This window comes from Patagioenas fasciata, chromosome 1 (genome assembly GCF_037038585.1).
Source record: "Patagioenas fasciata isolate bPatFas1 chromosome 1, bPatFas1.hap1, whole genome shotgun sequence".
Taxonomy (NCBI): Eukaryota; Metazoa; Chordata; class Aves; order Columbiformes; family Columbidae; genus Patagioenas; species Patagioenas fasciata.
This window is the reverse complement of record NC_092520.1, coordinates 150,999,181-151,017,498: the sequence shown is the minus strand read 5'-3', so window position 1 is coordinate 151,017,498 and position 18,318 is coordinate 150,999,181. Positions and strand designations below refer to the sequence as shown.

The 18,318-nt window shown below is 40.0% G+C and overlaps 1 protein-coding gene across 34 annotated transcripts in view; it reads right to left on the bottom strand.

Annotated features, from left to right (window-relative positions):
- The window catches only part of CACNA1C (calcium voltage-gated channel subunit alpha1 C), a 488,413-nt gene that overhangs the window by 164,966 nt on the left and 305,129 nt on the right, over nt 1–18,318 (bottom strand). For all 34 annotated transcript variants that reach the window (XM_071817770.1, XM_071817650.1, XM_071817786.1 and 31 more), the window contains exons 6-7: nt 10,196–10,357; nt 8,170–8,366 (exon numbers count right to left, since the gene is read on the bottom strand). In XM_071817770.1, coding sequence (XP_071673871.1) covers nt 8,170–8,366; nt 10,196–10,357 — 359 coding nt within the window. The remainder of the gene's footprint in view (nt 1–8,169; nt 8,367–10,195; nt 10,358–18,318) is intronic.

Here is an 18,318-nt window from a genome sequence, read left to right as displayed (position 1 = left end):
AGCCACTCACAGATATTGTATAAGCACTAGGTGTTCACTGGATAAATTACTATCAAAGAGCCTGAATGAGGTGCAACTGCATTACTGGCAGACAAGACTGCCCCTTCGCTTTTTCTTGCTGATAAGACCAGCAACATCAAGTAGGCACGATCAGGACAATGTCTAGGACTGACTTCTAGATATGCTTGAAAGATTCACAGCATGTATGTTCTGTGGTAAATATTCCCTTGACTGAGTCCTAAAACCTTCATTTTCTACTTCTGGACACTTTGCATCTTTAGGGAGATGTGCTCAATAGTGGTTTTAGGCCTCCAATTTGGGTGTAGTTCAGAGGATTGGAGACAGTTCTAGAGGAAGTCAGAGACATAGCTAAACTATATGCTTATGGTGGTACGACTACTGAGTCCTCAGGTCCTGCTCAGGCAGAAATCCCACTGAAATCAATGAATAAAGCCAATATTAGTGGACCAATTCTCTTCCCAGACAGGAAAGGCTTATTACTCACAGCAAGATTGATGAGGGTCTGGTTGTATTTCCCTCTGTCTTAAAAACAAGGTGTTTAAAGAAATCTAACTCAAAATAAACAAGAGTTTTATAAAAAAGCAGTTATAGAGCCACCATTTGTGTTTTGGGCTTGGGCATATTCCCCAGTCTTTATTTTTCCCAGGGTCTAGATAGTGAACCAAAGCCCATTATTTGCGAATCTGTCTACTGGATATGGGTTCAAACTTAAAAATTCCAAAAACTATTGTTTCAGAAGGCAATGATCATCAGTTCTTGAAAAACTGGTAGTAGGGCCCAAACAGAGACACTCAAAATCCTAAGTCATACAGAAATATCCCAGTATCTTAGTTCTTCATTTTATAGCTCTAGGATAAAAGATTAAAGACAAGAAAAGTCTCTGTGGTGATTAGACAGCAGCAATTAGGAAACAGTCTTAGGAAGAACAAAAGATGAAAGAATAGAGAAAGGGCAACAAAAAGACAGGGCTGTTAAAGAGGTCCTTCCCATGCAGGAACACTGGGCAGAGGGTCTCCACTAACACCTCCCCATAACCAATCTGAAAAAGCTTATTTTTGATGGAGATCTTACTTCTATATAGAAGAGGGATGAGAGGTCCAAAGTTGAGACCTGAAGGGCCCATGAAAGCTTAATTTCACGCAACAAGTGCCTATTTTTCATTGAATAAATGTTCAGCAGCAGGTTTTTGTGGCAGGTGGCAATCAGCAAGTCACTGCTGTTACTTACCTTCAAGGCAGCCGTACAGGCAACCATGACAGTTGCACATGAAGTTGTTCATGAGAAAAAGGAAACCAGATTTATGTCAGCATTTATGCAAATTAAGTGTGGACACTGCTTTTTCAGTGCATTAATGCTGTGGCCCTTCAGTGCTCTGTAATATGTGCCCTCTCCCCTTACCCACCACTGCTACAGCAGATAGAGATGAAATAACCTCTGCAACCACAGAGATGGGTTGCTCATACTTGCGTGCTCATTCTTTGTATATTTTTCACATCCATGCAAAACCCTGCCAAAAAGATGATTAAAAAACCTCAACCACACAACAATAAAAGCCCAGCATTTTCTTGGAGGGCTGGGGGTGGATGGGGAATGAACACCATGGAAACATGTAGACAGATATATTCTTAGAATCAGATCATTCTCTTGTGTGGAAAGCCTTACTAATTCAAGCCTAAGTGCTGCAAGAATAAAGGGTTGGAAGGAAAAACACAGCTGGTGAAAATTGGGGGTTGCAGCTCTGCATTTAACATCTCTCACTTTGTGGCAATATCTTTGTATTCCTCACATCATCTTCCTCATTAGCTGCAACAGGCTCATGAGATATGACAATGCTGTCAGCAGAGTAAGTTATTTCTGTTGTCCAGTTTTTTTTTCTGTTTTAAGGGTGACTGTGAGTTCCAGTTTCAAACTCATTTAGTAACTCCTGCAAGTATGATCTCACATATTGAGATGGAAGGATATTCCAGGACAGCCTGTTTGACCCACTGCATCTATATATGCTACTCTATGCTGTCCTTGAGGATGTGAGGCTACTGAATGTTTCCACTGATCCAATCTCACTACATTGTGGCTCTCACTATATTGCGGTGGCTTTACTGCACTGTTTTAGACTACTAAAATGTTTTCTTGCCTTGCCTGCTAAGGATTGTTCAGTCAAATTTGAGGGACTCAACTTATTATGTGCCAGTTCAGGCATCTCTTCCAGGGACAGGTTACTGTCCTGGACCTTATCCAGACCTGGCTTTAGTCCATCTATAATAATACCACACTCTTTAGTTTACAGTTAGAGCCGTGAGGTAAACTGCCCCTGGAGGCACTGCATGTTATTTTCAGAGGTTCAACTGAGTATTCTGAAACATTGTTCAAATGACATGGGACAAAGCCAATACTCCAAAAACAATGGCAGGCTCAAGGCTGCTTATTACATCAAAAAGATCAAGTAGAATTACTTGGTCCTAGAATTCAAGCTCTAATGGGCAAGCTGTACACAGAACAACTCAGGACCGGGTTCTCCACTACCCAGCAGTATGAATAGCCCAATACCACAATGTATGGTTGCATTTTGCACTTGCTTTGCACTCTGTTTTAATTTATGTGTACAATTTCTTAGATGCCGGGGAGTGGAGAGACCAGGCACATAAAACTGAGGCTGCAGTGGGCAGTTTTGCATGCAGTGTCACAGGGGTCCAGCTGCAGAAAGCAGATTTCACACAAAGATTAAAGCCTTTCTAGAGACAGGGCACTGTCCAAATTGTATTTAACTCAGAACCAAAGCTTCCCCTGAAAGACAGTAACAAATTGATTAAAAATAATTAAAAAGAAGCCCCATTAGGGAAGGTTGAGAGAACTGAATCTCCTCAGACTAGAAAAAGATTAAGGGAAGACAACAAATGCCTACAAATACTTAAATGAGATGTTACCAGCTGCACAGGGATTAATTTTCCTCCTTAGTCAACAAGACAATACGAAATAACAGACCACAGTTACAAAATATCAAATGACACAATTTGTAACATTTGGATTTGCATCTGCTGCTGGAAGTTCGCGCGACTGAGGAGTCTTCAGAAACAGGCCTTAGTGCCTGCACAAGGGAGCGAGCTGCTAACACTGGCTTGTCATACATGAAGGAGAGTTTCGAGAATAATAAGCTCAATCTTTCTACAATGCATAGGAAAATTATTATGTCACATATCATAAGAGGTGCCTGTCTACTGAAATGATTCTATGAACTGACTGCATGGGAGACAGACAGCTGGCAGTTATATCGGGACAAAGTAAACCTTATAAAACTGAGGCAGTATGTGAGATGTGCTCCTATGAACACTTAATGCTCTTTTCAAAGAAGATCAATTCTTCAGCCAAGAGTTCAGTATAGTTATTTTACATTAATAATTTGGCTCCTTATAAGTAATTATCTTACCTGCCACTATAGTAGTGTCAAACTGTTTTTCCTAACATTTTTCTTTCACATTTCAAAAGAACCTCATCTAATCGCAAGTCTTATCTGCTGAGTGAGAGAGGAGACTGGAAAGTGTATCAATCTTATTGATGTCCAGCCCTTCCAGGGAATAAAAGTGCATTGCTTTCCTGTCTCTAATTATCTTTTTGTTAGGATATGGATCACAGGCTGGGAAGTAGTACTTCATGAGAGAGGAGACAGGCTTCACTACAGAGGTGAAAAGCTGGCGACAGCATGAAAGGAAGCATGAAGAAGGAAGCAAGAAACTGAAGGTAAAATTTGAAGAGTTACTAAGTGGATTAGGAGTCCAGGGCTTGCAGAAGGTCATACAGCTTTCTAACTTTTGAACATGCAGGTTTTAACCTTGCAAAGTGTGGCATAAGACAGACATAGGTTTCATGAAATTACTAGCGTATTTTTCAGGGCAACATGCTGAAATGCCCTAAGGTCCCTCCATTCCCACTGAGAAGAATGCAGAGATCTAGGTACATTTCAAAAGCTATTTTTTCAGAAAATAGGAATACATAATTGAACAGCACTTGCAGAAAATTTCAAAGCAAGGGAATTGCTCCATTGGCTAAATATTTCCAGCCAAGTAATTCAGCTTAGAGCTTTACCTGTTCTGCTGAGTTTTAGGTGAGGCTCTTATTTTCAGATTTAAGGAGGGGGCAAAGAAAATTCCCTACATCCACATGTATGCCCTTGGAAAGTTGCCATAATAGACACTAAGGTCCTGATTAGTCACCTCTAAGTCCTCAGGTTTCACATGTGACTACCTGTGGAAAATCTCAACAGCATGATAAAAATTTTGCAAAATGGAAGGTGAGATCCTGACCTTTCAAAATTAATTGGAATTTTGCTACTGACCTCAGTAGCAACAGATTCAAACCTTGGTATCTATCCTGAGTTGCAGAGGAGTTAAGAACCTATCAGTCTGCTTGAATTTTGAATTCTCAGGACTTTTAACATTAACCCATTAGCTTACATCATTAAGTAAAGACTTCTGAAAATCACCACCTAAAGTTTTCAGCCTCAACATTGTCCAATTCACAGACAACATTTTCTTATAACATTCTTTAATCTTTACTTTCCTTTCAGCATAAAATGGACAACCAGGTCTCTTATCTCAGGATGTAGTTGGAGAGAGGGAATCTTAAAGTCTGGATTTTTAATTAACTACGCATATTTATTTCCTAATATAGCAAATTTTAATTTCCATGACCTCACTATGGATCCAGATCTTTCAGAGTGTTATCTACTTGAGAAGAGTATAGCCTCCTATCCCTGCTCTCTAATGGAGATGCAACCCCCAACGAGTTCTCTACTCCAAGTCTACTCTTCCTTGGCTGAAAAGGCAAAGACCGGGGGGTAGAGTTATATATGAGTCAGAACTCACTAAAGAAAGAGTGGCTCACACAAAATTTAAAACATATTTAGGTCCCACCCCATTCACTAAAATTCTTCCTTCAATCTCAGCAATTGAAATATTGCATCTTTTCTATTATTTACTATCCTGAATTACTCTTCCCTTTGATCTGGCTACCTTAAGCTGGAAGATATGGTTTGAAATATCCACATATGACATTACAGTGTGAATTTTTAGAGACTATTTCTACAGATAAATATTAAAACCATAATGCTTCTCACAGGTGTGCCCTGTAGTAATTCCCCAGTTAATATCTGCCCTCCGAGTGGAACAGACCCCTCTGCAGAAGGAAATACCCATTGCATCTCAAACACCTTCCCCTGCTATATGGCAAACACTGATCAGTGCTGACTTGTATCTCACTTTGTCAATATAGCACAAAGAGGCAAAAAGTCACATGGGACAATAGTACTCTCAGGATTGTCTGCAGGAGCTTAATCAAGTACGTCTGTCATCTCAGGTGTTCAGGAATCTACTCAAACTCTGTATTTCATGGCCTTTAAACAGAGGTGAGGCGCTTTTTTTTGTTGCTTGCAAACTAAAATCTGTCTTCCTCAATTCCTGAAATTTTACCTGCACTGCTAACTCTTATCTTTTGTACTCTTGTCTAGGAATAAATGACAACTGACAATAACGAACATTTCTTTTGTTTCCAAAGCAAGCATTCTATCAAAGCCACAGTCTAAAAGGCTAACTATATGAATGACCCTAAAAATAATGAGCATCAGGTCTCAGTTCACCACACTGTCTCTAGAGAAAAAAGAAAAGCTCCAGAATTCAGTGAAAAAAGCTGGCTGAATACCAAGCAAAATCCAATGGCTAAAATCCAGGTTGCTACAGGGCTATGACAAAACAAATCAGACCATCTGCAGCAGTCATGGTAGAAAATAATTCAGCAGTGAGTATATGGTATTGGGTCCTGTTATTAGATAACTGATATCTTAGTTATGAATGATGCACATCTAGTCATTCAAATTACACATGGACACAGAGGTGTGGGACTCAGTGGGATCTATCATAATTTGGGCTTTTGGAGAAAATGATAACTTGTGGATAGGTTTCACAATACTAAATTCTATGCACTGCTAAGGCTACCTTCATGTTTACTTCTGATATGTTTTACTCTCTTATTTTTCTCCTAAACTAACTATAAATCCTCTCAAATACACAAAGACTGGAGGAATGTGAGCTAAATGTGGTAAAAGAACAAGTGTATTATATACAGCCAGAGCTGAGCAGTGGAGTAGTTTTGCCCAGTTCCTTTTCTGACTTAACTTCTGTTGTTCTTCATTATTTTATTAATCTATACTCTCTTTTCAAGTAAAGGCAATTTTTGTGCTCCGAGACCCAGACTCCCCTTGTGGTTTGATCTCTGCCCTTTATCTCAGGCATTAGAAGGAAGCTAGAGTCACAATTCTAATCTAAATTTACAAGGATAAAGAGACAACTGCTAGCTGTTCCACATAGAGAACAGCTATTGCAGATAAGCTAAATCTTCAAAGGGAAATCTTGTAAAATTTAACTTGTTAGTGGGTAGAATGCAGCTTTAGGCTCACGATTAATAGAGAAGCTGATGTTGATCCAGAGTGCAAGCTGCTTCAGTTCAGATTATCCTTTGGTGTGCTTTGGGTCATCTTGAGTTAAATTCCATCACACATAGTAGCACAAGCCTTATTTTCACTGGAAATTCTACCATCTTGGAGAATTAGGTATCATAATGCCAGACTTCAAAGTTAGTCATTGTCCAGGATAGCCTTATACAGACAGGTTGAGCTGTGTGTGAATTCAATTCCTGGATCATAACATATTGCTGTGAAAGTTGGCGGCAAGAGCTGAATCCAGAACCATGTTTATATCTGGTTGTGCTGGTTTGACTGAAAATGAGTTAATATTCTTCATGCAGTTAAAAACCTCCTTTTTAATTATTCCATAGTTAGCATGGTTGTTGCTTGGATTTAGTTTGAGAACAAGAAGATAACACCCTGGGACAGAGTTAATGTTTTTAATTGCTCTGATCTGAGAGCCAAGGACCCTGAGCTCTGCCCATAGGAGTGAGGCAGCTCAGAAGCCGGGCACAGATGGGGCAGACATTGACTGACATCCAGTGTGATCAATAAAAGTATTCCATCTTATTAGTGTCATGCTTCATATTTAAGGAGAGTAGGGATCTTCCTAGTCTGGGAGCAGCTTGGAGTCAGGACAATGACCCGTTCAGAGGAGTTCTGTTCAGGATATTCTTTAGTTCAGCCTTTTGTCATCCTGCCATTTTTCAGAGGCCTCTGGGACCAGGGTGCTGCTGCCTGGGACTGGCTGCACAGTGCAGGTAGAGTTCATGAGGAACTGCATTGAGTATCTTTTTATTTTATATTCTGTTTCTATTTAATACATAGTAGTTGTAGTAGTAGTAATGGTATGTCAGTGTTATTTTGCTATTTTATTAAACTGTGTTTATCTCAATCCACAAGTTTCTCCCTTTCAATTGTCTCCCCTATCTAGGGGTGGAGGAGTGAGCGAGTAGCTATTGTGATTATATTGCTAGCTCTGGTTAAACCATGACACTGGTTTACAGGTGAAGGTTAAATCTGATTTTCAAACCTACAGCATAACTATATTGTCACTGAATTTCCCAACATGTTCGGAATTGCAAGGTAAAAACTAAAGCTATTGAAACTTACAGAATTAGGGTAAAGGACAAGATGAGACTGCATTTAGATTAAAGATAATATTATGTTTTGGCTAAACATGTAACCATGACTGATACCATTTGAGTTAGGAAGACTTATTCTAATATTATTATGATGAAAATAATAATTAGGAGTAGTGCTGGCATGAAAAGGGATTTGTGAGGCCTTTCCTACAAAACCTACAAACTGATCAGTGTAGTGCCTTTGTAACATTAATGCCATGGGTAGGGCACACTGCTATCTGTAATCTGGAGGCATATGAGATATTTCACTCCTGCAGAGAGGGTCTTCACATGGCATTCTGCTCAACAAAGGTACATTGCAAATCTTCAAACCAGTAAACCATGTGCCATATTTCAACATTAAAATATCAATGGGAAGTCAACATTTACATTTGATTTAAATGCGCCTGATAAACCCCCCCATTTTACCCACTAATATTCTGAGTTAATTAAAGCTCCATGCTAGCAACCATGCCTTCACTTACACAGAAAAAGCAAGAAGGCTAAAGCCCCAAAATTTTAACATAGCTGGAGCACATGAGCAGGCTTTTCAGCTTATCATTTTCAGATACGTACCCAGTACAGTACGTCTGTCCAGCCCTCCATTGTGATGCACTGAAACACAGTCAGCATGGCAAAAGCAAAATTGTCAAAGTTGGTAATGCCGTGCTTAGGTCCCTCCCAGCCCGCCTTGCACTCGGTGCCGTTCTGACACTGCCGCCCGTGCGCAGACTGGGGAGCACACGGAGACGGGTCGTCTTCTGCTGGCGTATCTTAAAGGAGAGGGGGGAGAAAACGGAGATGAAGAGATCTAATTGCTGTTTGACATGCAGATAAGTGAGTGAAGGATATCTGATTTAACAAATACATTTTGCAGTGAATTTGACAGCTCTCTCTAGGAATACATAAGAAAGTGTGTTAATTTTAATGAGCAGAGGGATGTTTTGTTGTGCTTCACTTTCTTTTTGTAAAAATAATAGCCAAGCTGTCAAATTTTGCAGTCAAAACTGAAATGTCTTTCAACATGAGAGGGAACATTACATCAAGTCTACTACATTTCCTTTGGCTGCATGTTATGACCAGTGTTTTCATGCACTGAGTGGCAACTCTGTTGAAGGAGACTGAACCCCTGCAGCAGACAGGCTTCAGTGGAGAGAGGTCAGTATAGTCCAGGGCCACTGACAAATTGCAGCAGAGTGTCTCTGAATCTCTGCTCTTTTGGAGTTTAGAAGCTGTGTGGCATTTTTTCAACAGCCCAGTGGCACTCAGAATCTATACAAGCCTCTGCTGCTTGATTATCCATCCCTTATTCTGTACAGGTGTTTCCAATGATCTGAGAACCCCTACAACAAACCTGCCCAGATGCTTTGGTATATGTAAAATGCCACGGAAAACACTTTTATAAGCACAAAAATTCCTGCAATAGGACTTTTTTAAATATATGGCTTCAGCACCTATTGCTACATTTATAACAGATGCAAGTGTGCATCTGTGGGGGAGCAGGTAATTAGGTTTGTTTCTTATCTTATATGGCAAAAAATGCAATTTTCCAAAAGTTCTGATTACATTCTGGTCATTAAAGCAACCCAGAAATAACAATATTAGAACTGAATGCTGTAACATATTATAGTTACAGAGAGTATGGAGAAAGACATATACACTTTAAAGACGCAAACTAGACTGATAATTCATTATCGCTCTAGCATTGTTTCCAGAAAATGAAATCTGCCCATGTTATACAAGCAGAAAATATAGAACTTCTTAAACAGTTTCCTGCTGTACAATATTTTCTTAGTTACAAGCTGAAGTGCATCTTGGACATTGGCACCCACCACCACATGGGGAATCACTGCTGTTCAGGTTGAACAAATCAAATGAAAAAAGTGCAGATGGTTAGATGAGTGAGTGACAATGAAAGTGAATTATTTTAAAATTTTAATCTTTCTGTCAATAATTTGAAAGTTCTTTACTGATGGATTTGGTGCAAAAAGTTTCTTCCCATTAATATAATTTTGCTTTCTCATTAGCTGCACTTCTAACCACAGCTACAGCCTGTGATTAAAAAAAAAAAAAAAAGCTACTGGGCCTCAAGTAGATATTTTACAACGATAGTGGTTTAAAATGAAGAAGTATTTATGTACAAGATTAATAATAAAATATAGGAGTTGTTAATTTCTGTGCTGTCATCCCATTTGCAGCTCAGTCTGCTAGTGGTGAAATCACCACTACTTTAGTGTTGCCTGAGCCTCTGGGAGATTCATTTAAGAGCTCAGGCTGGCTCGTAGTGCCAAAGGTCCACATTAAAAAGTCCACTACTGTGTTCATCAGGAATAGGCAGTTTTGCTTGTAGCCTTTACAGACACAACAACTGTGTGCCCAAGACGAGAAAGCTAAACTCTCACCATTAGAGACAGTCTTTCTCCATCAATAGTGATTCACATCCAAGAAGCAGCACAGAGGAACCATCACTGTGAAACCCCAAACAGATACACAGCAGGGAGCAAGAGCCACACATCTCATGTGCCAGCACAAAAGCTCCATTATATAAGGAAAGAACCTCCTTCAGAGAAGGTTTATATGCATGATATACTGTTCCCCTTACCTATCAATCCTCCTTGCACATGGTAGCAGGTCTTGTGCATCTTCCCCATGAATAACTCCAGTCCAATGATGGCATAGATAATAATGACAAACAGCACCAGCAGGGCAATGTGCAACAAAGGGACCATGGCCTTGATAATTGAATTTAAAACCACCTGGAGACCTGCAGAGAGAACAGAAGGAAGCACTTATCAACAAGAGAACAAAATTTAGAGAGGCCATAAACTGCACAATAATATGTCATTTTTATTTCATTCCCCTTCACCTGAACTTATTATCTTGATGATGTAAAAATGTACATTTACAGATGTCATCCCTCCAGAAGATCCCCAACATTTCACAAATTAACCATTGCAGCTTGGATCACAGACTAAAGTAAAACAGGTATCACCTTACCTGTCACTGAAATACCATCACCTTGGGGAGGGAACACTTTAGCTATTTTGCCTGTTCTAGAAAATCAGACACAAGCTAATCCTGAGACCATATTTAGGAGAATTAAAGCACAAGAAAAACAAAGAACAACAAGAACTGAAGCAGAACAAGAACAATGAGACATTCAAGAGACCAAATTCTGGGGTACCACAGAGGTGCACCCCAGAGCATGGGGAGAGATGGCAAACTAAAGTCTCATTTCCACTCCAGTTCCGGATCTTTCCAGAGGTCAAACCAGGATCAGATGGAGCCTGAGCTGCTGATGGACAACCAAACCCATATTAAGAGCTCCTCACCCTCTTAGGACCTGCACTCCTCTCTGCACTCCAAATCCACCTCACCTTACTTCAGTCTGAATGGAGGGACAGAGTCAGAACCAATAGTGCTGGTATTGCCCCAAGGTGTAGAGATCGCTCTATAACAGAGGTTGCTGAGGTCCTCAGAAAGTAGCACAAACACAATATTATTAAATGTCTGTTGTTGAGGCATGAGACTGGTGTAAGTCCTAAGCACGAGTGAGCCAAACAGTCCCAGAATGGCTTGGAGAAGGTGACATGTAGCTGAGTTCGCTGAAGCACTAAGCAGCTGTGCCCTCAGATACAGTTAACTGAAGCTGCAGATTCATGGGCCTCTCTCTGTCTCCTCCTCATTTGTAAAATCAGCATAACAAAGCCAGTCTCATAAGCCCTTAGTAAGGATTTGCATTTACAAAGGTCTTAAAGTTATTATCACTAGCGGCAGTGATGGGAACCACTGTCACAGGCAAGTTATTAATGTTGGAAGTATTGAGAGACCTCTAGAACTCTACAGACTACAAACAGCCAGATCAGAACAATTACAAGCTCATGATTTTGCAATGACTGAGAGCCAGAAGCCATTAATGTCTCCTGCAAATGCTGTCATCTCCTCAAAGAAGTTGATAGTAACTGTGATTTCTGAAAAATGTGATCCACAAGTTCTAAAGGTCTCTTATACATCTGCCAAGAGAGATAGTGATAAACATTAACTTCTAAAAATCTATCATCTTAGATTTTAATTTTTATTACTTTTTTTTTTTTACTAATTTAAATACTTTCTAATAAGGATGACACATCTCTTGACAAGCACTTTCACTCATAGGCACTCCGCTTGTCAATTCACAGCTAAGGCTGAGACTCTGCATTTCCTTCCCAGCCATGATGGAACACAGCAGAAGTACTCTTGCTGCCAGTTCAGCAAGGTCATTCACTGCCTCCTAGTAATCTAAAGCTGGCTACTAGCATCCCTTCAGTCAGAGCCTTTTTTTTTTCAGGTGTCTAGAGTCAGTTCAGTTATCTGTTAATGGTTCATTCTACTATCCAAAGGGAGTAATATTCAGCAAGCAACATTCTGGTTTTCACAAAGACAACCTTATGTGAAGAACAATACTGACAGGATCAAAACTCATCCTATACAAGAGTGGGGCATTCTTACTCAGTTACTTCTAGGTACTTACTCTGGATAAGTAATGTCTCTGGGGAAAAAATATTGCTGTGATACATGAGACATTCAACATTTCCCCCTAGATGCTCGCCTCACTTGGTCTAATAATTCTAAATTTATACAGAAAATGAATTAGAATCCACATCAACATCATTCCAATGCTTTACAGCAATCAAGAATGAAACATTCACCAGAAAATTAAAACAATGTCCCACCTTCTCCGAAACAATGTACAATGATACAAGACAGTTAAAAGACTACAGATGGCTATGAACCTTAAAAAGGCCCACAAGCTTTGCAGATTGAAATATTTGTAGCTTCAAATAAATCTACACAAAATCAAATAAAGGCCTCCATTTTTAGTGTTTTTAGGAGCCTTGTTAATCCAAAATGTAACCAGGATTACAAGGTCAAGAGATCTAATACCAGGTCTTACATAATTTACCCTTAATTTTTGTTATTAATTGATTTAATATTCATCATAGGATAGATTCAGTGCTCTTGAGAGGGTACTGAGGACAGACACAATAAAGGACAAAAAGCTCTCTCATTTTAAATGTAGCTTCATTATCAGCCTCGCCATGAAAGTGTGTCAATGTACGAGAGATGTCCAGAGAAGCTAGTATCTGCAACAAACCAATGGTCTTTGCATTAACAAAGCTGTGCTTCTGAAATCAAAGGCTTGCACCATAAACATGAGATGACAAAGTGCTTAGCACAGGGGTGTCAAGCTTATTTTCACCAGGGGCCACATCAGCCTTGTGGTTGCCTTCAAGGGGCTGAATGTCATTTTAGGACTGTATAAATGTAGGAGGAGCTACATATAACTACTCGTTACATTTAATAGTTATGGTTTAGACAGTCAAGAAGAACATATATCACCAGAAGACTTACAGGAACTTCAGCTAGCATAATTAGAAAAAAGCTTCTTGAGAATAATAAACCACCTTTGAGGAAGAGATGAGCCACTGAACACTTGTCAGCATGAACTGATGTGTGCACTGTGCAGTACCCCGCTAGGGCAGTATTTTTGTAAATCCAGATGATTTCACTAATTAGCAAGCTCCCATACATTACTGTTAAAGTACTTAGAGAGTTTTTAAAAGTTTAAAACCACTAACTATGTAGCAACTTTAGAAACGTCCTCTCAGATGTAATGAATGCTACTTGTAGAAATGCAAGGGATATATGCACACCGCCATGCTCCTGGCATTGCTGTAATATAGCTGACGCCAGGAAGTCACTTTATTCTCAGTTCAGGCAGTCACTTGCAGCATGAACAGGTGTTGCAAGGAATGTCATGAGGAACCAGGCCTGGACAACCAGAAAAGTTAGTGTAGTAGAATAACGAGGGAGAAGAAACAGGGAGAGCAGATAAAGAAGGATTAAAGGACTGGGAGAGAGCCATGGGTAAGTAAAACAGAGACAGTTTTTAAATAAAGAAACATGTACTTCAAAACACATCAAATCTGTGTTCTGAAATATTGCAGGTGGAGATGAGTGACTGTGGATGATCAGATGCATTTCCAATCTGGATATGTCAAGGTGAATCACCCCCTTACATGAAGACACAAAGCTTTTTCTAATCAATGTTGAGAACTTCCACACACTTTTACGTGGTCTTTCTCTGCACAGAGGAAGAAAAGACAGTTGAAGTTATTTAAAAAAGACTTATCTGTTCCAGCTCATGCATGCTCCTAATCTTTGCAACAGAGAGATATCACCCAGCATGGGTGCTCACAACAGAGGGGCAATACAGTCCCGCTCACCTGATCCCCCCTCTAATACACCACTGCACGTCTTTGGCATTTTCTCCCTTGTGAAGTTAAAGCTTGCACTGCTAGCACTGAGCTGTGCAGCTTATGACCATAATTAAATCACAATTATCTGGTGACCTGATCAGACCGAAAAGCTGGCCTCTCGATTTCAAGTAGGCAATGCCAATAACTGCTTTCCCACAGCAGTACGAAGAACAGTTTTTTACACTGCTATACAGAGGCTGGCAGTGTCATCATTGGCCAACCATTAACGCAGAGCCCTGAACTTACGTCCTGGCAACTAAATGGGTTTCAAATATTTGGCATTCAAATGCACTTATTCATTTGCGAAAGCTCTCTCCATGTGCTAGACACTCTCCAGACATCCGTGAAGGCACAGCATCTGCCTTGAGGAGCTCACTCCAGGCTGGACAAAGAGATAACTGCACAGAGGGTAGGGAAAGTGCCACAAAAGGGATTGTTTGCAGGTTTTCAGCCCATGCTTTTCTTCTGTTAATAATTGAAGATCTTAAACAGCTCTCAGTATTTATTTTAAAAGCACTTCTGTTTACTTTTAAAAGAGAAAACCCTTGGCTGCATTCTGTTGGCTGACACTGACTCCATAAATGTTTCAGTAAACATAATACCTGAATGCCATTCCTTGGGTTCACAGAATTTAGCATTTATTTACACTGATAAAACATTTAAAATATTTATTACATGGGAACAACATTGCTTTTTATATCAGGTCAAGCCATTTTCAGCCTCTAGAGGACTGCATCAACCTGAAGGTTTAGGGCACAACTGGGGAATAAAGAGAATATGGAAGACAGAAGAAAAAGAGCTCATACCAAATGACACTGATCTCTCTCAAAGCTATGAGCAATACACTGCTAGGGACATCACAGATGCTTTACAGCTATTATATGATGCTGTATTTTCCTCTCAGGAAGACAATCATGAGAGGGGCTGGTTGCTGTTTCAACAAGGCAGGCAGTTATTGAAGAATGTGCTTATCTCTAAGCATGTGAGTCTCTGCACCTAAAGCAATGGGATTTGCTGCATACCTCACTGTGTACTTACAAGCCTTTTTGGATTTCAACCAATGCTCAGCAATATAGCATCAAAAGAAAAAAAAAAAAGTGCACTGGACCCAGCTCCAAAAATGCACTTGGCATTGTTGCACTGTAGAAACATATCTAAGGAAACTATGTGTAGGTTGGTCTCAGGAAAAAAACAAAAAAAAAACCAAAAGAACCAAGCCCCCCCACCCCCCCAAACAACCACACACACAAAACCAACCAAAACAAAACCAACAAAATCAAACAAACAAATGAAAAAAAAAAAACCAAGAAAACACCAAAACCAACAACATTGGGGCCTTTTCAAGCATACTCTAACATTTTCATGTCTATTCAATTTTGGACAAAACTTGGTTTGCTGGACAGTGCTGTTTCCTATTCTAATCATGTTAGTAGTCCAGATCTTCAGAGAAAGAGTATCCTGAGCCTACTCCTTCATTGTTCTTGCAGCACCGTATTTTGCCAAGGCCATGGCGTTGCCTGAACCAGGAGCATGAACAGGCGCAGTCTCATACAAATGACCTTTTGGGAACGAGTAGGAAAAAAAGGGAAAGGAGAGGACTTTCAACTCCATCCATCCGTCTTCCGCCTCCTGATACACACACAGACTTTTGTACTTAAACCGGTGCCAAGGGTGTGGGAGGTAATTATTTTTCTGCTAATATAGTTCAGAAGAAAACTACTACTTCTGCAAGCAAGGAGGAAACAGGGGAGGATTTGTGACTCAGCACAGTGCCTGAGTCAGATCACTTCTGGGAACCACTCTTAAGTGATGGAGTTTGTGCAAGAACCCCAGCCATGAGCCAGGCCTACCCACAAATCACAGAGATTTCTGATGATACGCTAAAAGATTGCCACTAGAGTTCTCTCAATTTCCAAAGCACAAGCAATATAACCAATAATATTCCCCAAAGTGGATGTTTATAATTTTATAAATGTAAGTATTGGCTAAGAAAATTGAAAATCATTAAATATTCATAAACATGAAAGGTTTTATACCAGTTTTAAAGGAAGTCTGGAAAATGACATACATTTTTATCACAAAAGAGTCTACAGTCATGGGACGGTATATTAGATAAGTACATCTGCAAGGACTTGTGAGGGGAAACATTGAAGATTTTCTTCACCAGTATTGCAAAAGGAAATAACATGGCACAGTTCAGTTAAGGACAGCTGTACAGTAGCAATTCAGGGAGGTCGTCCTTTACTGTTCTTCTGGAGCCTCAAAATATTAGTGGGATATTGCCAGATAAAGCAAAATCTGTGGGTGTAGTGCAGCATTCTTGGGGCTGCGGATGTCATTTCAAGAATAATAGAGAAGGTCTTGGAACAGGAAGGAAAGACAAGTCACAGGAGAGAAAACTAGCTGAATTAAAAAGAAAGAAAAACTAGGAAAGACACTTTTCAAGCTGAACAGTGAACAGTGACTATTTTTGAGTAAGTAATGCTATTTAAACATATATGAACATACAATTCAAATCTGCTTTGCTGGAATGAATAGAAAAATAAAGTTTTGGCATCTGGTCCCAATGTTCTCATTCCTCTATTTTCAAACAATGTTTTCATTGAGTTTTCAAACTGAAACAGACCCACACAAAAGGAGCTTCATATAAATGGGCTTGTGTATGGCAACACAATTGTTTTATATTTGTCAAGTCTTGCAATACCACCCATACCTCATCCTTTGAGGTGAGAAAGGAACAGCAGAACAAAACCAAAAGCCACAACAAACCTCAGCTCTTCCTTCTGGATAATTTTCTCTTAGGAAGAAATTGATCTTCAGTATCCTTTGCTTATCAGTTACCCAGCTAAGACAAACGATGCAGCTGGCCCTCAGCATGATAGCCACACAGCCCCAGCTTTTGGGTGCCTGAGGAGGATGGTTGGATAAATGTACAGGCTGCCTTAGGCTCTTTGCCTCTCTGCTGGAAGAAACCTCTACTGCCACTCGTACAAGTGTCCCTCTGACCTCTAGGGGAGCTTTAACCTTTTTTAATAGCTTTTTGTTGAAAGTATGTAAGTGTTCACTTTCTTAGAAGGCTGTTTGCTGATCAGAAGATCTTGCACATTTTTCCAGTCCCAATACATTAGGTAGCTCCTACAAGCTCATCTTTATTCTCCAGCCATTTGATCCTAGTTCAATTCAGCTGAGATCCTGGCAAGATCTACACACTTTCAATGTAAACAACAGCAACAACAACACAACAACAAAAAAACCACCACACCAAAAAAACCACCCCAATTGTGTCCCTCCCATCCAGCTACCTGTGTATAATGAAGGAGCATGGAGAGAAAAACAGCAATTCTGTACTGAAAATTGCATATCACAGGAAAAAAAAAAAAAAAGAGACGACTATTTTTATCAAAATCAGAAATGAAGTTTAGTAAATTAACTTTGAGGCCATTTTGAGCAAGGAGCACAGTGCTCTGTAATGTAGTCTTATGCTGATAGAGGTGTTGGTAACAAGGTCAGGTATTCATGGCTGGACAAGGATTCCTAAAGATGGGCTGAAAGTTAGGCAGGTAAAGGGCATGCAGGAGCCCTGGCAGTTCTCAGGCCAACAAGGATCAGCTGTCACCTTTTCTCATGAAATAGCTTTGATTTTCTACTGACAAGACACTCATAGACTCTCTGAGAAAACCACTCCTGTGTTCATTGCAAAGTTTTGTTTATGCTTAATTACTGTGAAGGATCACAAATATGGAGAACTTTTATTTGCCTTCACACTGCACAGCTATGCAAAACCAAAGACAGTCTGGCCAGAAGCTTACACCAGTTCTCAGTGAAATGATCCATTACACTTACACTTTTAAAATTTCTTCTTGCTCAAGCACAGCTGTGACAGAGAACAGTCTTTCCAGCTCCAGTACAGAAGCAAATTTTGGTCTAATCCTGTGCCACTGGATTCAGTTAGAAAACTTGTAGAGGAATGTGTCAAAATGCTGTAATGCTGTTCCTCTGGTCAAGTGAGCATAAAAACAGAATCACAGAATGTTAGGGATTGGAAGGGACCTTGAAAGATCATCTAGTCCAATCCCCCTGCTGGAGCAGGAACACCTAGATGAGGTTACACAGGAAGGCATCCAGGTGGGTTTTGAATGTCTCCAGAGAAGGAGACTCCACAACCCCCCTGGGCAGCCTGTTCCAGTGCTCTGTCACCCTCACTGAGAAGAAGTTTCTTCTCAAGTTTAAGTGGAACTTCTTGTGTTCCAGTTTGAACCCATTACCCCTTGTCCTATCATTGGTTGTCACCGAGAAGAGCCTGGCTCCATCCTTGTGACACTCACCCTTTATATATATGTAAACATTAATAAGGACACCCTTCAGTCTCCTGTTCTCCAAACTAAAGAGACCCAGCTCCCTCCGCCTTTCCTTATAAGGGAGACCC